The 22,805-nt window shown below is 43.4% G+C and overlaps 2 protein-coding genes across 5 annotated transcripts; one reads left to right on the forward strand and one right to left on the reverse strand.

Annotated features, from left to right (window-relative positions):
• The first annotated feature begins 519 nt into the window (after positions 1 to 519).
• slc25a4 (solute carrier family 25 member 4) lies at positions 520 to 3,887 on the forward strand. Of its 3 annotated transcripts, none has more exons than XM_066659639.1 (4): positions 520 to 681; positions 2,042 to 2,528; positions 2,753 to 2,893; positions 3,370 to 3,887. In XM_066659639.1, the coding sequence occupies exons 1-4, from the start codon at positions 571 to 573 to the stop codon at positions 3,525 to 3,527; spliced, it is 897 nt and encodes a 298-aa protein (XP_066515736.1). In that variant the 5' UTR covers positions 520 to 570; the 3' UTR covers positions 3,528 to 3,887. The 3 variants fall into 3 exon arrangements, with proteins under 3 accessions (XP_066515736.1, XP_066515738.1, XP_066515737.1); XM_066659641.1 differs by lacking the exon at positions 520 to 681 and adding an exon at positions 1,764 to 1,834; XM_066659640.1 differs by lacking the exon at positions 520 to 681 and adding an exon at positions 1,770 to 1,953.
• Positions 3,888 to 4,192: 305 nt separating this feature from the next.
• cfap97 (cilia and flagella associated protein 97) lies at positions 4,193 to 21,811 on the reverse strand. 2 transcript variants are annotated; one of them, XM_066662290.1, is made up of 5 exons: positions 21,676 to 21,811; positions 18,950 to 19,927; positions 16,868 to 17,145; positions 6,651 to 6,777; positions 4,193 to 5,943 (listed from the first exon to the last, which is right to left on the reverse strand). In XM_066662290.1, exons 2-5 carry the CDS (start codon positions 19,905 to 19,907, stop codon positions 5,843 to 5,845), a joined length of 1,464 nt encoding a protein of 487 aa, XP_066518387.1. In that variant the 5' UTR covers positions 19,908 to 19,927; positions 21,676 to 21,811; the 3' UTR covers positions 4,193 to 5,842. The 2 variants fall into 2 exon arrangements, with proteins under 2 accessions (XP_066518387.1, XP_066518386.1); XM_066662289.1 differs by lacking the exons at positions 4,193 to 5,943; positions 6,651 to 6,777 and adding an exon at positions 12,814 to 13,122.
• Between the last annotated feature and the right edge of the window lie 994 nt (positions 21,812 to 22,805).

Genomic DNA, 22,805 nt, shown 5'->3' on the forward strand with positions numbered 1-22,805 from the left:
CATCAAGAGCAGTGTCACAAACATCAAGATCGTCAGCAAGGGTGCAGAGCACACAGGGGTCATTTAGTAGTGGACAGTCCAAGAGATCACATTTTGGACAAGCATGCAGTGTGGACATATACACGGTCAGAGATATTACAGTGACACTTCACTGTGGAGATGCACACCTAACCCTTAGAGACCCGTTTACACTCACATAAAATGCGGTCAGTATTATACGATGTACATGATCCTTGTGTGATATCACCTTCCTATGACAGAGATCCTTTCAGTTTGCAGGGATTAGGAAATCTGTTGTACAGACAGCTTCTGTGCGTAAAACCGAATACCTAACCTTTACGCACGCTGTGGACACGTCCAGAGCCACCGGGGAGATACCGGGATTCGTCCTTTAAACGACCCTGTCTCATGGCGCGGACGCTATTTTTAAGAACCATGGCGTGCTCTCGCGAGACCACGGGAGGGGGCCTTTATTAGACGCGCGGAGGCGCATGGGTCGTCCATTTGGGGAGCCCTTCGGAGCGCGGTGGTCACTGCTGGATCTGTGCGTAAAAACGAGCCCGAGGAACCATGGCTGAAGGAGTAGTGAGCTTTCTGAAGGATTTCTTGGCCGGTGGTATCGCCGCGGCCATTTCCAAAACAGCTGTAGCGCCCATCGAGAGAGTCAAACTCCTGCTACAGGTGGGATACAGTGGGGTCTCCTTTGGTGTGCGCCCTAGGTACAGTCTGTTAAGCCTCCCTGAGGGAGCCAAGCGTGTTAAAGGTTTGGTTTCTCATGCCCCTTTATATATTAATAGCGTGTTATTGTGCGTTTATGTCCAGTATTTGCTCCTGTTAGCTCTGAATGAGTGTCTGCTTGCTTCTGTCTATAGTATATATGGTTTCAGTAGTTCTCATGCAGAGTCTGAGGTATTACAGGTGAGACAGAGCGAGACAAGGGAGGTATAGTGAGGCTGTTCTTGCTGTCTTCTTTCCAGATTGCATAGAAAATGGACATATTCAAATACAAATGCTTAAAATTTGAACTTAAATGAAAGTAAGCCTCATTACATGAGTTATTTTTCCAGTAATGTGTTAAATCACACGATTGTGGCTTAAATCGTGAAGATATACCTAGATGTAATTCAGGCAGGAACACTCAAATTTTTCACGAGTTTGTTTGAATTCAAGGCCCGTAGTTCACATAGAACTGTTAGTAGAGGTTTTGGTAGCCCGACATGACATTTAAAGTTTAGCTGTGGTTAAACTAAAGTGGTTGTCTGGTCTAGTTTGAGGAAGGTTTTACACAAAGTCCCATTGACATTTTATCTTTATTATTATTTTTCCATTCACAATGTCTCTGCTGTGTGAGAAATTAGCTAGAAGTCGTGTGTGTTGAGCTCAGTTAAAAACGTGCTTAGTGCTAAATATAGTTTGGGGTTTGCAACTCAATACATACGCACCCCTCAATCTCTACCCCACCCCGTCATAGCCGGCTGATGCACGGGGCAGATCCGATTTCTGGAATAAGAACAGGGATGTGAGCCTGTTCTTAGATTGAAAAAGGGCAACTTGTAAAGGCCGGTTGTAAAAGTAAAGCCTGTATATTTGAAGAATTCTGGCATAGTGCAGATAACTGGACAACGTACATTTAACTAGCCTCATCTAACTTAGCAGCTGATCAACATCCAGTTTTATTGCTGCCTTTAGCTGGAGCAGGTGAAGCAGATTTGGGGTTAGAATTAAAGTCTGCAGGACACCAGACTCCCAGTTTGCAGAGTGGGTGACAACAGAAAGACATTTGATATCCCAGAGCATGTATAGATTCCCACCAAAGACCCTTTAGCTTTAGCAGGTTACACAGAAGCTTTACAATATTTAAAAGGAAAAAGGACAAAAAAATTCTGGTCTTGCAAAAATAATACACCAGTCAGATTAATCAATACCTTAAAAAATGCAGAAAAAGAAAGCCAAGTAAACCATAGAATCAAATTCTTTAATAAAAAAAATTAAGCAAATTAAAAGATTGCATGAAATAAACACCACACTTCTTCCATTGTAGGTCCAGCATGCCAGCAAGCAGATCACGGCCGAGATGCAGTACAAAGGCATCATTGACTGTACCATGAGGATCCCCAAAGAACAGGGCTTCCTGTCCTTCTGGAGAGGCAACCTGGCCAACGTCATCAGGTACTTCCCCACTCAGGCCCTGAACTTTGCCTTCAAGGACAAGTACAAGAAGGTCTTCCTTGGCGGAGTGGACAAGAACAAACAGTTCTGGCGCTACTTTGCTGGCAACCTGGCCTCTGGTGGTGCTGCCGGAGCTACTTCCCTGTGCTTTGTCTACCCTCTGGATTTCGCCAGGACCAGGCTTGCTGCCGACATTGGCAAAGGGGCAGCAGAGAGAGAGTTCACTGGCCTTGGCAACTGCATCGCAAAGATTTTCAAATCTGATGGCGTCAGGGGTCTCTACCTTGGCTTCAATGTGTCCGTCCAGGGTATCATCATCTACAGAGCCGCCTACTTCGGAATCTATGACACAGCTAAAGGTAGGTGGCATTAGTGGCAAATCCCAACCCAATCCCAAGGTGCCATCAGACAATCTAAGGCTGTGCTCTACACACTGGGGACAGAGAATAAACCTAGAATGTCTGGTGGTCCCTGAGGAGCAGTCTGTGTTTTGATATACATTTAAAGATTGATACACAGATTGTTTGTAAATGAGTTAGTGAAGATAACATAAAGCTCAATAACAGTGAATATTGTCTCCCAGGAATGCTGCCAGACCCCAAGAACACACACATCGTCATCAGCTGGATGATCGCCCAGACTGTGACTGCTGTGGCTGGCATCATCTCCTACCCCTTCGACACAGTCAGACGTCGTATGATGATGCAGTCAGGACGCAAAGGAGGTGAGTTAAAGACACTTACAATATGCCACTGCTTCTTAGTACTAGTCCTGAAAAACTTCTTATCTGCATCTTGGGTAACAGTGGTTTTTAAAATACTCTTCAGGGGTCCACAGATGGTCTACATATTTCATAACCCAACCTAACCCAGCTTGAGCAAAATTGTGAACCATCTTGGGATCCAAGGAAACTCTAGAACCAGGCTAACTCTGTGGTTTCCAATCCTGGTTCTGGATAATTCCTGCCTCATATAATTCAGGGTTTTTCCAGACTGTTCAACCCTACTTCAACTCTGGAAGCACTTAGCCTATTACCTAAATTTGTTGAATGAGATTGTTTACAGCAGGGATAACACTAACATTGCAAGGCAGTGGTCTTCTAGGACTAGAACTGAGTACCACTGCAATAAATTCATTGTACATACATTGTACATCAACACTACAGTCCTGTCATATCAACATTTTTGTCCTTCCCAACAGCCGATATCATGTACAAGGGCACAATCGACTGCTGGAAGAGGATCACCAAGGATGAGGGTCCCAGGGCTTTCTTTAAGGGTGCCTGGTCGAACGTGCTGAGGGGCATGGGTGGCGCCTTCGTGCTTGTCCTCTACGATGAGATCAAGAAGTTCACATAAACATTCTCTATCCAGAACCAACCCACCAAATGAGACCCTTAACGCAGAGTTTTGTCTTAATTGCGTAGTGTGATTCCACCACCGGCGCAAGGAGCAGGGTAGATGCGCTAGTCCCACTTAAAGAGAACAAGCTCAGACGTGGCGCATTGTGTGAATGTTTGAGAAAGCGGCCACTTCATCTCCCACTCCTAATCCTGTGTAAATAAGCTTTACCCTAGCCACCGCATCTCAGATTACAATGATCCTGTCCAGTCTGACTTTTTTTTTTTTTTTTGGTTGTTTGGTTATTTATTTTTCTGTTCCAATCAGGAAACCCCAGAACAAGTGTGAGAGCGGAAGCGCTCTGCAGTGGCTGTTCAATGGAAGGTTGACTGTTCTCGTGGCATTGTCCACCTTATACATGTTCTTTTAATAAAAATGAAATCAAAAATACAACCTGTTTGTCTTCCTTTTTCAAATCCTTTACCTTTGACTATTTATGTCTGAAACCTGACGAGCCTCAGATAGATTTGCTTATGTGTTGTCTGATCATTTATAGGTTATATACAAAACTGGACATTAGAAACCACCACGAAGCTTTAATCATGCTGACACTTTAGTGCTTTAGCCATATACATCTATTACATCTTTAAAACCTTTGAATACAGGCAATGAAAATGGATTGGTTATAGTTATTAGAACTCTGCTTGACATGAATTTTAGACCCCAGGTAAATACCTTAAAAGCTAATGCAATTTCTAACACTGGCCAGTTGTTTACAGCTGTCTTCATAAAGTAATACGTGCTACAGAAATCCTAAATAATAATCCAAGTTTCTGTTGCTCAAACTGCAACGTCATAAACCACAGTGAACAACAAGCCACTCTCACTCCAGCGCCTGGAATACCAGCTTCTGTCTGTCTACAAGTTAAGGAGAGTCAAAAAAGGTCAGCATTGTCAGAGAGGTCAGCGAGGCAAACTGCCCTGTAGTAAACAGGCTATCAATCATCACAGGTGGAGAGACTGAATCTGCTCTTATTTATATGAGGCACTCAAGTGTTGCACAGCTGTTTCCAGAAGTGATTTTATTTCAATACCAAAACAAAAACATAGACAATATTAAATATATAATGTCTCTCTAAGATTTGTCGTCATTATTCTTTCAGCACGTCTGCTCTAATCACAGTCAAGTTAACTGATAAATCATGTTGAGAATCACAGGGAAGGTAGGCATAAAGGCTCTTGTTATGAGCACATATAGAGGCACCAAGGGAGTAACTTTGAGTGGAATGTCTTATACATATTTTCTAATATACACTTATTCAAAAGCAATTCAGTGCCATATAGAGTGCTTTTATAGCTGCAGTATGAAAATTAGAGGATGCCCAGGCTGTGCCATAAACTGTAACTTACTAGGTGGCCTAAAAATGAGCTTCTACTAATAAGCTGACACAATTTAAAGCGGCTCTGCATCTCTGTTAACATAAAACATCTCATGTTTTATAGTGCACCCGCTGATTGTCAAGTCCTTCAGTGGGTAAATTCAAGTCAGGCATAACCTGCACAGTGCCTTCATCCCCGAGCATTGCTAATTTAGATTATCTCTCGCATTATATTGTCTTGAAATGGCAGAAGTGGTGCAATCCACTGGGCACCATCTTTAAAACAGTTTACTGATACTAACAGTCCAAAACCTGGGTCTACAGAAATGAACAGGAAATGACCCAAGACCATCATGGCATAGTGGTAAATTTGGACAAAGTTCTCGTGCAGGTTCCGGGACACCAGGCACTCCTTAAGGATGTCAAAGACTGCTAGTCAGCATAGGGGACATCCTCAGGCAACATAGAGTTAATGTTCAGACTTATCCTCAGGCTGGAGACCGAGAAGAACTCTGAAGACTTTCTACCAATTGTAAATTAAATAACTAATATTATTAATTGCTATTATTTGTATTATAATTGAAGATCATAAAAGGGAAGGGGATAAGGTTTCAGTGTAACGTTGGCATCAGTTTCAGATTTGACGCTAGCAGCCATAAAGTTTAGGTTAAATAAGAGGTATGTGGCTTTGACCAGGATTTTTTTAAACCTGGACTTCATTAAATGGCTTTCTTGTGTTTCAAGAGCCATAACCATATTTATTTAAAATATAAACTAAAATGAGAGACTGCAAGTAATGACATTCTTCAACTGTTCCAGCTTTCCAGAGTCCCATCAAGCAGAACACTTGAGATGTGTCCATAAAATGAAAGACAGATTACCTGTAATTGGGACTAGGCTAAATTAGTCTGAACTGAGAGTTTATTGGCTGGGGCTGGTGTTATGAATTATGAATTATGACCAAGCAGGTCTTGGGGCTGTGGTTCTGCTGGGCTTTGCTGTTTCGGGTCTGGATCTGTGAGGGCTGTTTGTACTGGAGGGTCTGGATCCTCTCCCTGTGGAGAAAATAAAAGGAGACATTGGTTTGGTTCCTTTAATTAAAGAGAATCCTACCCGATCTTACCTGTTGTATGTGACCAAACTACTGCTGTGCTCTTATTTCACTGTTTAAGCAATATTAGGTTGTAGTTTTACCTTAATATTACAGTTTCACTGAGCTGCAATAGGTAGAATAGAGCCCCTGTTGTTGCTACTCCAGGCTCAGAACTGTAGAAACTGCACTATGTAACCTTTGGAGAAGAATAGGAAACCAGGAAATGGACCAGGGGGAGGAGTATATGAATATAGAGGGTTTGGCATATGTGTGACCCCAACTAATTGCAGTGGTTTCCAATGGCAATATTACATGGTCTGTCAAAAGTTTGAATACATATGAAAACTCCATATTAAATATCTAAGTGGCTTTAACCAGAAGAAATCACACTTTCACACACATATTATCGTCTGCTACCTTGAGAATCAAGCCCACCCCTTTAATCCCTTGTGTTGTGAGGTCAGCACCCCAGTGTTTCAAGTGCCTTTTGACCTGATGGTTTTCAATATGTGCATTTAAAAAGCATTTTACTCAGGAAAAGATGCAAAAATCATATGTTTAACAAAGATGAAGCCACATGTACCCAAAGTGTCAGCTCATATCTTCTTACTCAAGTGAATTTCAAAAGCCTGGTGTCCCCAGGCTTCTGAATGTCTGTGTGGTCTTCACCTGTGGAGGGTCTGCTGACGGGGGCGGGAATCCCGAGGTATCCGCATTGCCGCTGGTAGTCGGTCAGCTGCTCTTTTCGGGTCATTCCTGGAGTTGGCTTCACAGACTCCAGACGCTTGAGAAATGCCTAATACACACACACCCACCCCAAAATTTTTTTTATAATTTAAGTTGTCAGTGAATATATAAGAAAATATAATCATTATATATATTAGTACCACACACAGCTCCAGGGACCTGGAGGTTGTGGGTTCGATTCCCACTCCGGGTGACTGTCTGTGAGGAGTTGGTGTGTTCTCCCCGTGTCCACGTGGGTTTCCTCCGGGTGCTCCGGTTTCCTCCCACAGTCCAAAAACACACGTTGGTAGGTGGATTGGCGACTCAAAAGTGTCCGTAGGTGTGAGTGAATGTGTGTGTGTGTCTGTGTTGCCCTGTGATGGACTGGCGCCCCCTCCAGGGTGTATATCTGCCTTGCGCCCAATCATTCCAGGTAGGCTCTGGACCCACCGCGACCCTGAACTGGATAAGCGGTTACAGATAATGAATGAATGAATGAATATTAGTACCAGTCAAAAGTTTGGACAACATTCTTTTCGACACTGTAAATAAATATGGAAGACATTACTATTATGAATGAACACACTGAATTATGCAATAAACAGCTGTGGCCTCGTCAAGAGTTAATTTGTAGAACTGCTCGCATTCTTTATGTGTTTGAGACCATAACTTGGGTTGTGTACACAGTAGGGCTGGTACACAGTTCTATACAGTGAATACTATTCCACCAATGACTAATGAGAAAATGTATCCAAACTTTTGACTGGTACTATATATACAAACACATAAGGAATAGGTGGTTGCTACATGTTTCATAAATGCACTGTTGGGCTGCTTTAGCCTCATATCTGAGAGTGTGGGTCTAATGAACTCTGGTTTTCAGAGATGGGCAGTTTAACTCAGCACAGCCCCACAGTGCAAACCAAAACGTATTGATGATTAAAAAAACAGTTTATAAGAGAACAAATTTCAGTGAGTGGTAAAGTTAAAAAAATAACTGAAATAAGACATGTCTACACTGTTTAGAAGCATAGGAGGCCAACTAACAGGCACGGCACACCATAGCAGATGCTTTTCCTGTGAACTGAGACTCAAAACATACATTTAGAGGATTAAGCCTCATAACTGTGAGCACATCGACAAGTAAAGTGTCTTTTGAGTATTTCGTCTGTTTTCATCTCCCTTTCTCACACATTTAGCCTAAACACAACTGCGATTAGCTACTGGGTTTGTGTATTTTTCCACTTGTTTTCATCACCAGTACGAGAGCTCCCCCTCCCTATAGTGATTTTAAATGCACATAAATAAACTTTATGTCCTTGTACTTATGGACACTGAACAGACATTTGACAAACCGCATACACACACACACACACACACATCATAAAAACCACATTCATTTTGAAATACTGTCTACATTTTTAAATACCATGGTATACAGTATTATAATTATGCCACACTAAAGCTGCAAAAATCCTCTGCCTCTGTCGAGCCAGGAGGGTAGGGGCCGTGTCATCACCATGGCAAAGGAAACAATGCACCTTCAGTAGCAACAGTAAGAACCTCAGGTAAAAAGCCTGAGGCTGAGCTTAGCCTGGGTATGGACGTCCCTGCAGCAGACAAGAGCTGAGAACATACGCACAATGGGCCCTGTGACACTGTACATAGGAGCCGTGTTCTACGCTGACCCAGTGCAACAAACCATGGCTGGATTAAAGAAACCCACCAGCATGGGCAACGGAAAAGCCTGGGGGGCGGGACAATAGGGCGGTTGGAGAAGCTCGCTCGTCCTACAGCGATTTTAAAGCAGTCTGGATGCAGGTGGTCCATCACTAAGGAAACATGTAAAATGCTTCATAAGAACTGTCCCCTTGAGAGGCTTTAGACGATGAATGCGCTGTCTTTGAGAGGAGGCCCATTAACGTATCGCTAAATGTGATTGGTTCTGTGATAGACCTGATTTCAAATTTGCCAAATTTAGCCCCACCCACTAAAAATCTAACAGGAGAAAACCAAACAGAGAGATACAGGTCAAAAGAGAAGTTTGAAAATAAGCGCGTCTGAATGTTCAGGTTGTTGCCTAAACCTCAGAGCTACAAATCACTGCCCCCAACCACCCTTCAGGTTTTCAGTGGTCAGGAATTGTGTGTATGAGTTAACAGCCCTGCTCTATACAGCCTGGACCACATTCACGACCATGTCCTGTAGTGGGGAGAACACCCAGATTAATGGCCTGAACTGCACTTAAACTTCATTTCAAGTACACAATACTCAATCTGTTTGATTAATGAAAAAAATGCAGGGACAGCAAACTTATAAAATGCCTAAGTCCGAAAACATGGGATAAAACCAAACATTCTGATTTTCCTTCACTTCTGACATCAAGTGAAGATGTTAGAATTGCCCCGCCCCCATGTCCGAGTCTGTCCAATGCAGCAAAACAGACAATGAGCATGAAGAAATATGAGTGAAAACAGAGAAAATGTGAATGGAGAAGAAAGAGAACCAAGCTAAAATGGCTAAAAACCATTCACCCTTCTGCTGTTGTGGAAAACACCAGGTTTGTAAACCCATGTCTGCAGAGGTGACTTTCAACTATGAAAAACATTGTATTACCACAACACTATAAGATCACAGGCTTCTACTCCAGAGGCTGAACCGAGTGGTAGAACAGAGTGTAAGGAAGTTCAGCATGACCCATTGATGGTATAAATAACCAGGGGGTTGGGATCAGAATGTCACCAGCAGTCATTCCTCCTCGAGACTAAGTGAGGAGGGCTTTGGAAAACCTACAGTAAGCAGAAAGGGAAAGCAGCTCCAGTGCAAATAGAGCAAAGGTGAAGGACTTGAGGAGATCCACCAAGAGACAGGGAAAAGAGTCCTCAGCATTCATCATTTCACCAGTTTCTCAATGCACAGGCTATGATTGTGTGAACAAAGTTCACAAATTTACATTCACTGAGGTCAAAACCTACACGAAGCTGTAGCATTAGCAAGAAAACACTAGTGATAGCTGATAGCATTAGCGCCCACCTTGGTTGGCAATGCCAAGTGACACAAGCTAAGTTTTTGGCTAGTGTATACCCAAGATTAAGTAATAATTCTGAGGTATTTTCTTAGGCTAGTAGGCACTAGCATTATCAGATACCCCCATTGTGTGACAATGTTAAGTGACAATTAATGTGATAGGGCTGAGGCTAATTAGATGTAGCATACTGTCTATCCCCAGGGTTAAATATTAGTCCTCAGCCTGGGATTTGTTTCCCTAAGGCTCCATGGAACCAAGATTCATGTTGAACGTTGGAGCAGCAGGAGCAGAAGGATGCAACAGTACTATCCTTCACCAGCCAAGATATCCCATGGTTCTTTGCGTGCTGGGGAATTTCAGAAATTGCGAGGTCAACAGAGGAGCGAGCTGGGTTTTAAACGTCCTGTACTTATCAAATTATTAATGACAGGATTAAAAAGGAAAATGTACTCAAATGTTTCCTTTGTTTAAGGAGCAGTTTATTAAAGTGTAGGGAATGTAGAGGGAATGAACCCTTTTATCTCTCGTTTATCGACACTGGTCTGAGGTAAAGACACTTAATACGACTTAAGCTGAAGCAGAACACAGTAATTATTTTTGTAAAATACTGTTTATACAAGAGCATTGTTGAGCTCTGTTTATATCAGAAATCTGTTGTGGTTACTAATATAGCCTTTTCATATTCCAAGATCACTGACTTAAATGTTCCCTGTTTATTTTAAAAAGATTACCGTTTATTGTGTGTTACAGTTACTGTGAGGAGAGCACGCCAGGGAAAAGAGAAAAACAAGGAGCAGAGAGAAAGTTTTTGTTTATTTAATTAATAAAATTCAATAAACTACTTTCTTCTACTATCATTGGGTTTTTTGTGTACTAATTCTTATTTTAAAAATAGAATATTCAATCAAAAGGGCTGTTCATTCATTCATTTATTCATTCATTGCCTGTAACCGCTGTAATCCATTTCAGTGTCGCGATGGGTCCGGACCCTACCCAGAATTGCTGGGCGCATGGTGGGAACACATCCTGAAGGTGTGTCGCGCACACACACACACCTGAGTAGCCATTCCACCTATTAAAGTGTGTTTTTGGACCATGGGAGGAAAATGGAGCACCCAGAGAAAACCCACACAGACATGGGGAGAACACACCAAACACCTCACAGACAGTCACCTGGAGTGAGACTCGAACACACAACCCCTGGACCCTGGAGCTGTGTGACAGTGAAACTACCTGCTGTGCCACCGTGCCGTCCGATATCTTTTCAGTGTAATCCAATACAATAAAACGTTTTCACCTCCACCTGTAATTTAAGTTTCTGGCTCCGCCTTTATGGCAAAGGACTTGTCAGGAGTGGAGTTTAGTGATGGTAACCCCAGTCAAACAGGAAATCTGCAATAGTCCCATTTCGGTTTGGCCTTCAAAGAACACTCAACAGCCTTCGAAGGACACACCTCCACAGGCACCGTCCTTGGAAGGATGCAGCCCCCTCAATTGAGATGCACCTAAAAACTCCACTTTTAATTATTATATTTGACCACTTTAAAGATTTATTGTTGAGATCAAACCATAAATATAGTGAATTTGACATGTCCCCTAGAAACATGAACGAGAGAGTGAGAGCGAGAGAGAGAGAGAGAGAGAGAGAGAGAGCAAAAGGCACAGAAAGTGATGGTGAAAGTGTAAGTTACTAAAGAGTGTGAGAAGGGGGGGGGTTAATGGTCAGACGCTGGGTCAGGTTACTCCTCAGAACTAAGAATAGAGAGAGGGAGAGAGAGAGAGAGAGAGAGATTACCCCAATAGTGGGTACGGTCCGTCCCAATCTCACAGCCACCACACTATTACTCAATAATTGTTCTAAGAACTAACAGGTATCATGACCTTCACACACATTCACAGACCGTAAATTCTTTAATTATGATTTTTAAAACGTCTCTTCTATTTATTTTGTCATTTTAATGTTTTTTTTAATTACCTTTTTTTTATAATCTATATATCTGTATTTTACTTATATGTCCATATACGTTAATATATCCCTATTTTTATTTATATTACCATTTTTGTTAATATTGTATTTGCCTATAAGTTTTTCCCTTTACAATGAAGGTAATTAAAGCTGTTTGTAAACACACTGCAGGAGTGCAAACACAAACACAAACACACACCGGAGTGTTCAGAGCTTTCCTGAGGTGGGACAACTGGCACAATTATTATTATTTGAAATCCCTCTCTGACTGAATGAGTTTCCAATAACTGTTTCAACTTTTTTTCTGTACATGGTCCTATCACTAAGTATATTTAACATATTGGGATCTAATTCGTTCCCTAGAAATGCACTCAGCATCTACGGTCAAGCATTCCCTTATAAACACTCACAGTAACGAAGCAGAGGAGGCAATGAGCTATGAATGACCGCAGGGCCAGGGGTGGGCCGACGTTTTCACTCTTTTACACACTGCCCTCACCTGTCTCTGCTCATCTGAGAGAGAGAGAGAGCAAGAGAATATGTCGTGTCCTCACAGAGTCACATGCAGGTTTGACTGCGTTTATGGTGTTGTTAATTTTCTATGGGGATACACATCTGTTGACATATTCTTTAAAGAATACAAGCTTCAGAACATTGCATGTCTGTAATTAATGTAAACTGGGCAGAAAATGTGGAAAAGTTGTCCTGTGCCGATATTATGGCACATTTTATGCTAATCCCATCTGACATAACACATAAAAATATGCAGAAAACGTGTTCATTTTGGCCTACTAATGAATACACATGGACAGACACACACACGGCCATCCCGTGATGAGTCTCACTGACCATTAACAGCTGAAACTAGAGTTGAGTTACCTCACAAGTCTAACAATATTATTATTAATTTTACTATAATGTCAACTGTAATAGTGGCTAATAGTGTACAGCAGCAGAAGCATAAACATCAGTAAAATATCATAAATATCAGTTATTGCTGATATTTTTTTCATTTCATATTGATTTTAAAATAGATCATAAATATGAAGGAGCAGATATGACAAAATGAAAACTAAATAAAAAGTAAATGAACCAATAACCATGGCGGCACGGTGGCACAGCAGGTAGTGTCACAGTCACACAGCTCCAGGGGCCTGGAGGTTGTGGGTTTGATTCCCGCTCCGGGTGACTGTCTGGAGTTGGTGTGTTCTCCCCGTGTCCGCGTGGGTTTCCTCCGGGTCCTCCAGTTTCCTCCCACAGTCCAAAAACACACGTTGGTAGGTGGATTGGCGACTCGAAAGTGAGTGTGTGAGTGAATGTGTGTGTGTCTGTGTTGCCCTGTGAAGGACTGGCGTCCCCTCCAGGGTGTATTCCCGCCTTGCGCCCGATGATTCCAGGTAGGCTCTGGACCCCCCGCGACCCTAAATTGGATAAGTGGTTACAGATAATGGATGGATGGATGAACCAATAACCAAATCCTATAGTAAACTTAAAATTGACAAAAATGGAGATACACATTTTTAATTGATGAAATAAATTAAATTAGCTATGTAAATGTTTTTCTTTAGATTTAATTTATATACCCTATCTTGGATCACCACATTAAAGTGGTGGAGGGGTCTGCTTGCCTACGCGAGTCAAGGAACTATGTTGTCAGGGGCAATAGCCCCTGGTAGGGTCTCCCAAGGCAAATTGGTCCTAGGTGATGGGCCAAACAAAGCATGATCAATGAGACCCCATGAAACTAGCACTTGGAACTTGGAATGCAACCTGTCTTTTGTGAAAGGAACCTGAGCTGGTGCACACCTCAACACACAGCATGGGCTCTGGAACATCTCCTTGAGAGGGGGGCTGGATGCTCTTTCACTCTGGAGTTGCCCAGGGTGAATGGCATAGGGTAGGAGTGGGTTTACTAATAGCACCCTGGCTCAGAGCCTGTACGTTGCAGTTTACGTCAGAGGAAGAGAGGGTAGTTTCCCTGTGCCTACAGGAGATGCTGGAAGATACTCATTCTAGAGTCTCCATTGTCCAGCTCTGGGATTTCAACGCTCACATGGGCAATGACAGCGAGACACGGAGGGGTTATGATTGGGAAGAACAGCCTCCCCAATCTGAACCCGTATGTGTGTATGGGTTAATCCATAACATGGATAACCATGTTCAAGCAAAAGAGTGTCCATAAATACATATGGCATCCGGATACACTAGGCAACATTTCGAAGATCAACTTCATAGTTGTATCATCAGACTTGCAGCCATATGTTGTGGACACTCTGGCAAAGACAGGTGCTGGTGAGTTGGATCAGATGGCGGCGAGACCTGGCAGGCCCAAACATGCGTTGAAGGTTTGCTGGGAATATTTAGCAGAAGAACCTGTCAGAAAGATATTTAACTCTCACATCCGGCAGAACTTTGACTGTATCCCGGGTGGAGGCTAGTGACATTGAGCCGGAATGGGCCATGTTCTGGACCTCTGTTGTTGAGGAGCCTGACAGGAGCTGTGGTTGTAAGGTTGTCGGTGCCTGTAATGGCAGCAAACCCCTCATTTGGTGGTAGACACCCCGGGTCTAGGAGGCTGTCATGTTGAAGAAAGTGTCTTATCAAACCTGGCTGGCTTGTGGGACTCTGGAGGCAGCTGACAGGGTACCAGAGGGCCAAGTGTATTGAGGCTTCAGGGAGGAGTTTGGTGTGGACATGGAAAATGACTTCCAGTTGGCTCCAAGAATATTCTGGCAAACCATTAGGCGACTCGGGAGGGAAAAGCAGTTTTCCAACAACACTGTATATGATTGGGGTGAGGAGTTCTTACCTGGAGATTTGGGTGGTGGAAGAAATACTTTGAGAATCATCTCAATCCCACCAGCACACCTTCTAGAGGAAGCAGAGTTATTGACCCCAGGGAGGGCTCATCTATCACCTGGGCCAAGATGGCTGAGGTAGTCCGAAAACTCCTTGGTGGTAGGGCCGCCCCAGATTCATCAAGATTCTGGATGTGGCTGACATGTTTTTGCAACAGCCTCTGGTTATGCAGGGTGGTGATTGCCTTTTTAAGAAGGGGGACCGGAGGTTGTGTTCCAGCTATAGAGGAAATCATACTCCTCAGCCTCCCTGGCAAGGTCTAAGCAGGGGTACTGAAGAAGAGAGTCTGGCCGATTGCTGAATCTCAAATCCAGGATGAACAATGCAGATTCTGTCTTGGTTGTGGAACACTGGAACAGCTCACCCTCGCTAGGACCCTGGGGTTCATGGGAGTTTGCTCAACCAGTTCACATGTGCTTACTGAATCTGGAGAAGACATTCGACCGTGTCACTCTGGGTATTCTGGGGGGTGCTCCAGGAGTATGGGGTACTGGGCTGATTGCTACAAGCTATCCGGTCCTTTCTTTTAAAAAAAAGTTGGTTTGGTTGGCTTGGTTTGCATGGCCAGCAGTAAGTCAGTGTTACTGTTTTCTGTTTTATGAAAAGAATTTCTTGATGCAGCCAAGTGCTGGAGTGTGTCTGGATTGGTAGTCTCAGGATCCCATGTCTGCTTTTCAATGATGATGTGGTCCTGTTGGCTTCATCAAGCTGGACCAGGTTGCAGCTGAGTGTGAAATGGCAAGGATGAGAATGTTTGAAGTGAGCTCCTGCTTCATGTGGGGGAGTTCAAGTATCTCAGGGTCTTGTGGGGGAAATATGGAGTGGGAGGTTGACAGTCGGATTGGTGCAGTGCCTGCTAAAATGTGGACTGTGTACCAGTCCATTGTGAGAGCTGAGCTGAACAGTAAAGTTACCCTTCAATCTATGTTTCAATCCTCACCTATGGTCATGAGCTTTAGGTAATGACTGAAAATATTAGATTGCGGGTACAAGTGGCTAAAATGAGGTTAGGGTGTCCGGACTCTTCAAGGAGAGACTTGGAGTGGAGCCGCTGCTCCTCCACGTCGAGAGGAGCCAGTTGAGGTGGTTTAGGCGTCTGGCCTTGATACACTTGTATGCCTCCCTGGTGATGTGTTTTGGGCATGTCCAAGGGGGAGGAGACCCCACGGAAGACCCAGAATATGCTGGAGAGATGATATGTCTCGACCTGCTTGGGAACACCTCAGTATCCCCCTAGAAGTTCTGGAAGTGGGGGTTAACGAGAGGGAGGTCTTGACTCTGACTGCTTCCCCCACGACTTGGACCCGAATAAGCGGTAGACAATTGATGGATGGATGGACGAAATATTTATATGTGTATTTTCTTTTTTTCTGAATTGATTTATTGAGAAATATATTCGTCTTTTGCCTCTATGAAACAGAGAAGTATGTATTTTTATGGAATAATATTTGTGTCCAGAGCCTTATGTGCACTCCCTCTTTGAAAGTAGTTCAGGAACAAAGCGCTTTCGTGGGTGGGTTTTATCAGGGGTGTGTTCTCATTGGCTAAAGCGTTCTTCAGTGGCTGCTCAGTGCCATGGACATCATTCAGTTTTGCAAGCGCCATATTTCGCACAGAAAACTCAAGACACATCTGATTCCATAAAAATACATACACTGTTCCATTTCATGGAGATTTTCCTCAAACCCACTAGTCTCCTCCTGGTTTTAGAACCCTGAATGTGAAAAACAAGACCCCTCCTAGCCAGGAACGAAGGAACTCGGAAATAAATGGATATTGATGGATCTTTTTATATTTGATTTTTGTCAGATCTGAACTTTCACACATGAATCATGACTGACAATATGAGCAATCAGAGCAGTGACAATGTGTTGAGAGTCCCTCTAGTGGACAATAGAGGTACAATATCTCAGTACCTCACACCAATTTTACAGAGGCTCCTTATCAGAAAACCTTCATTGAGTAAACATTATCACCACAGTGCTGTGTGTATAGGTGCTACTGTGTGTAAATGTGGTGTTTTTACAATGAAATCCTGGAACACAGATTGTTTTAGTGGTTGTTCAGTTTGTTTGGTTTCATTCTTATATTGACTATGGCTATGGGACCATATCCTGACCATAGCTACGGGATCAGCACCAATCAGCTTTTACTGGACACACAGCTCCTTAGAGCTGCACACCATGCAGTCAAGCTGTGTATGTCAGCATGTCTAAAAGCATCTGCGTGCTACAGAGACTTGTACATGGATTACAAGCGTAGGTCTTTATCATGTAAACATTCTCAAATTCAAGCTCGCACACTGACCAGGTTTTCCCTCTGTATGCGCTGCTGCTCTCGCTGCCTGTTGAGTGCACTGTGGTAGTAGCGTGCGGTGGGCGGGGTACTGCGGCGAGCTGTGGAGATGTGGGCGGAGCCACGGCAGCGAGCAGAGGAGCGTGAGAGCTCCCTCAGCAGACGCTGGTTCTCACGCTCGATCCGACGCACTTCGTCGTCCGTGAAGGTGAAGTTCTTCTGCCTCCGACTGCTGCAGCTGCTGATGGAGGCACTGCTGGGACTCGAGAGGACCAACACACTGTCCATTCCTGCAGAGAGAGAGCGAAAGACAAAACAAATAGAATAAGATTTTATATAATGTACTTTACGGAGATATAAATATGTCTATCTCTATGATTTTCCATTATCTTTGGAGAAAGCAACAGCTTGTCTCTGCACATAATGTAGGTCAGAGGTGCGGCAGCAAAACATTTCAGGAAACTCACTCATCCTGTAGTAATTTTAATGCATCAGTTGTTTTCCTTGTGGAGACGTGTAAAAATTTTACAGCATTACAAACATCCTTCGATGAACTCATCCAATCAGAACAGGAACAATGACTAATAACATATGGCGTATTTAACACCATATCTGCCCACAGGGCAAAAACGGTAGTAACATGCAACTGATTTACTAATACACTGTTATTTTAGACATGCTGAGGCTGCCATCTATTTAAGTTTGTCATATCAGTTACTTAAGTTTCGTTACTGACAGAAATTTTAGGGGCAGATGCTTTACTATTGTTGAATAATTCTGTTATGGACTTTGCAGTTAGGATCTGTTGTCTCTCGTGGCCAAATTAAATACAGTCCAACAGCTTTTCGTCCAATAACGTTTGTCCAATAATGTCCAATTCACTTATTGTAATTTATTATCTTGGCATGTATCCCATTCATCTTGCCATTTGTCCTTGATAAAGGTTTGTATTACAGATTTGGTTGGATCTGGTACATCTGATCTGGTATGAGGTCATTTTGGACGCATGATCTGCTCTTTCGACTAATATCACAGAATGACATTAGAACGTTTAAGTGAAAGTCTACCCCTACCCCAACGTGTAGAGATTAAAATCTTCCCCTATGAAGCAGGCCAACCCGTCAAGATCCAGATACGTCTTCAGAACAAAAATAAAATAGTGCAGCGCTTTATTCCCAGACGACTAGCTGTGTTCTCTAGCGGCTCTGCAGTTATATCAGAGGAGCTGCTGGACTTCAGTTAAACCTAGGGCCTCGTTCACCTTCAGAAGAGTTCCACAATCATATTATCACCCTCTCTTCACACTTCTGGTTGTATTCAGATTCTGATTTCACAGCTTATGTTCAAAACTGTTGCAGTAGCCTAAGCTGCTTGAATGTAACTGCTGCAACATTTAAGGTAGAACAGGAAATATACTCTGCTAACTACGGAGACATCAGCTAGTGATATTTGGTATCTGTTTGTTCTGAAGGGACATAATCCACTGAAACTACATAAAACTAATTTGGTCACTGTGCAGAGTCTCGCTGGTGATTCACAAGGTGCCATAACCCTCTGTTTGGGTGTGTGATTCTTTGTTTGAAGTTGAGGTTGCCCTCAAACTTCACCCTACCCCTCTATCCCAACAAGAACTGAGACCACCCCCACTGAGGACTGAGAACACATGTTAAAAAATGCAGGAATTTAACACATTAATATTTCAGTTTTGTCATGAATATCACACTACTCATTTATCTCCCTCCCATAAACACAAGGAAGTTTTCACTTTATTGTTGTGATATTTTTTAATCAGTACACACTGGTAATATAAATATAATTCCATTGTGTTTATCTCATATTAATATGTTTAAATATCCATAATTTAAGAAGGGACAATGGATTTAAACTTCAGAAAATTGTGTGATTAATTTGGAATATACACACACACACATATATATATATATATATAAAATAATTTATTGTCTTAAGTTGTGTACTTGAGCTAGATTACTCCTGAAGCCTGAATATTATCTCGGAAATTGGCAATTTCTAATTTCTCTGCTTGATACTTTTAGCATATGACAAATATTAACAACGACAGCCAGTAATACCAACCGGATCTCTCTTCGCCGTCTGTGCTCGAGGTTCTCCTCCTCCTCCCCGCATCCACCTCAGTAGCAGGCACCTCCACAGCCACGTCCTGCTGCTGTTTCTCAGACACCGTTACCGAGAGCCTAGGGGGTAGAATCAGGTCCAGCGACTGTCTGGGGCTCACGTCCGGAGTGGAGAGAGGAGTCACGTCTGTCACTGTGTCCTCAGACTCCGACGTCTTCGCTCTCTCTCTCTGATTGGCCGAGCCTGGACGAAGGGGATGAGCCCGTCTGCGTGGGGATGTGGTGGCCTTCTGTGCACGAGTGCGTCTTCTCCCACTCTCATCCAATGAGCTTCCCCGTTCGGATGAAGAAGATGACGAGCGACTGCAGCTACGATTCTGGATCTTTGCAGACTCTTTGGAGGTTCCCGAAGGCGGAGATTCTGGACGGCCCTCCCTCATCTCCTCCTCTCTTTCCTCAGCCGACGAATCAGAAAGCGGTTCAGCAGACGAGTAGGAAGGCTCGCTACATGACTCAGACTCTGATTGGCTGCTGTGTCTGAATTCCGACCTATCAGAGGAGGGTAGATGTGAGGACTCTAGAGTTCCAGACTCCTCCTCTGTTCCTTCTTTCAGAGCAGCATTCTCAGAATGATCTCCTCTTCCTTCTTTCGTGGAGACAGAATTAACCTCGGACTTCTCTGTCTCCACGCTGTGTATCTGAAGACTGGAAAAACCTTCCTCTAACCTTTCTCCTTTCAGAACAGCTGCCTCTCTCTCTCTCAAATCACTCTCCACCACCTCGACTGTGCTCTCCTTCTGCAAAAGTTTGATTCCGCTTGGGTTCTTCACAGGGTTCTCCTCCTGCTCTTTCGGTTCTTGGACTGTTTTTCCAGTCTCAGTGTCACTGTCAAAGAAGGAGTGGTCCACTTCACCCTCCAGCTCTTTTGGACTGAACATGGCTACATCCACCTTTTCCATGGACCTTCACACAACACTGACTATAGAGAAAAGAGAGAGAAAGAGAGCTCAGTTATTCTACATCTTTGTAGTTCTACAATTACAGACTGTTGTCCATCTGTTGCTTTAAAATATCCTTTGTTAGCCCCCTTTCACACTCTTCTTCAATGCCCAGGACCGCCAGAAGACCACAACAGAGGCTCTATTCTCCTTTTTTACAGCTTAGTGGAGCATCACAATAATTCTGAAGTTGTAATTTTAAGGAAATATATTACGCAGTGTTCCTTTAAGGAGTAATATTTCAATAATAAATGTCACTGGACTACCAAATTCCATATGCCTATAGTAAAAGCAGATGCCTGTTATTCCCTGTGGATCAGAACAGGATGTTCTTGTGGGGTTTTCTGATAATTTGATGTTAGTTTTTAATAACTAGGTACCCTTTATAAAGTTTTACAATTTCTTTCCATTGGCCAGACTTGTTTTTGTGAATAAATCTCAGCAAATAATGTGTAATAAACTTTAAAAAACAATACTTCTAGAGATTCAATATCTTGCTTTTCAGCAAGAGGCAGGTTGAGAGACACTCCCCCAAACGCTCTTCCACAGAATGCAATGTAGGCAAACATTTTACAGACACAAGGTAGGTGGTCAGTGGATGGGCACAGTATTTAAAACTCCTGCAGCAGTTGCTGTGTCTAATCCACCTGCCCCAGTTAGAGTCAACAAGCAGGAGGTTGTAATGTTATGTCTGATCTGTGTATATCCTTCCATGGGTCATATCTTTCAGCACTAAAACCCTCAACCTCTCTGCTGAGATTTCTCCACCTACACACCTCTGCGGCTCTGAGAGCCTAATGAAACCTCTCGAGAAACTGCGTCACGACATGCTTCTAATTCAGGAGAGTGCCATTCTCCTGGGTTTTTGTTGTGGCTGGGTTAATTTTCCGTCCATCAAATGAGACTAGTTTTTCAGCTCCAGCTCTGGAAGGCCGGTCTCTCCAGCTTGGGCTGCTTCCGGAAGGCTTTAGGGAGATTTCTGTCACGTACAGTACTCCAGTTCATCCGGGGAACAGATCGTGGTGACCGTAGGCCCTGTGTATGTGCACCTTATAGTCCCAGAGTAAGTACCTAAGTGGTCCAAAGTCCACTGTAGATACTTCCTAGAAGATCAGCTATGGACAGTTTTTGGTCTGAGGTATTGGAGTGTGCTCTATCACTGTAGAGGATGCAGATCCACTGCTCTACTTCATACCCTCCTATCCCACACCAGACACTAGGAATTTGGTGCAAAGCCTCCTCTGGTGTAATGAGAGAAGATGGGCAATGGACCATTACATGGACAACCCCCCTGAAGCAAACACAAGGGTTGTCTGGGGTGGTTTCTATGTAGCACCCACTGGCAACAGGTGAACTATACATTAAACAGATTTATGAATCATCTTCAGTTCTGATCATGTCCACTGGGAGACCATAGTCACGACCACTGTGAGACCTGTAAAATATATTTTAAATATTATCAGGTGTCCCCAACTTATTATGTCATTCGCACGGCTTCATTTTGTACTGAAGCGCTGCCAAATAAATCAAACTACAATTCAGATTCTTACTGGAATTCTGTGCTCCATCTTAATCAGGACGCACAAATAAAGCCGAATCCAGATCTGGGCTACCATAAAACGACTGTTTTCACCGACTCAACAGCGGCAAAATAAGTCACATGAACCCTTAACACAAAAACTTCAGAGGCGAGTGAGAGCTGTGCCGCAGCATACGTCTCCGGACTCACCGTAAAGGTTCAGGACCTGCTGAAAGCACTTCATGTCGGCTCGGTTCCGCCCGCAGCCTCAGCGTTAGCTTTAGCTTTAGCTCTAAATGTGTGGGTTGTCTAGCTACAGTAACCAGGTAGCGTCACTTCCCTAGGCGCCTTGCGCTTCATGCGGCTCTGTCCCAAATGGCCTCATACGCCCCCTTTAGTGCGCTCTATGTATTTACCACAGTGGGGACTTACTGTGCGGGGACGGTCCAGTTAGGGCTCTGTGGTTCTACATTCGAATGTAAATGTGTACGTTTGCATGTTAAAGCCCTCACTTCTTGCCTCGTTTAGCGCACTCCAGGGAGCAGAGAGCAATTTGTGATTGAGATATTGTGCTTGAACTTTAGAGAGGTGTTTTAGTAGTTTGGCCCCGACCTCACAAACACGCACGCAAAAATATATTGCCCACAGGTGTTAGCGTGTGTGAGACGTCCCAAAGTGTTCGTTAGGGAGTCGAGACCGGTACCCACAGTGTTTTGTAATGAGAGAAATCAAATAAATATATGAAAAACCACGCTTACCATGTTGAATATGAAAAAAGTGCAGTCGTTGTTGCCGTCTATTTTTTAGAACAGATTTGTGCTGATTTTTTCTGTTGCAGCGACGTCTGGTTCCTATCACCACTAAGATGAAGCAATGTTCATGTTCAAGGTCCTTCTCACGATTTCACCTCAAAGCACTGAAGGACTGTGTTTACATCACAACAATTGAGCTATATATAAATTTTGGTAAATCGGTGGACATTCCCTTTAAGTGTGTTTTGGTTATGTCAGTACTGTGTATTTTGTCCAGGCTTGGTGCCAAATCCTGGCACTATCTGCAGAGGATGCTGGATGGTGGTTAGTGAGCACGTAGTGTACGCCCTGGAATACCCCTTCCCCCTCCCATTGTGAATGCCCTGGTACAGTGTTATTGGCCTGGCTCAGGCTCAGTCCCAGAACACTAGTGTTGATAGTCCCCCTCGTGGACAAGAGTGTTATTACATCTCCGCCTAAATTAATATTCAATATTTTGGCATAACAGGTGTGCGCAAATGTTGGCGCACCTTGTCACTTATATTTTATTATATACTAGGCCAATATAAGCCCATCTCCAGGTGTAGA

The sequence above is a fragment of the Hoplias malabaricus genome, chromosome 2 (assembly GCF_029633855.1).
Source record: "Hoplias malabaricus isolate fHopMal1 chromosome 2, fHopMal1.hap1, whole genome shotgun sequence".
NCBI lineage: Eukaryota > Metazoa > Chordata > Actinopteri > Characiformes > Erythrinidae > Hoplias > Hoplias malabaricus.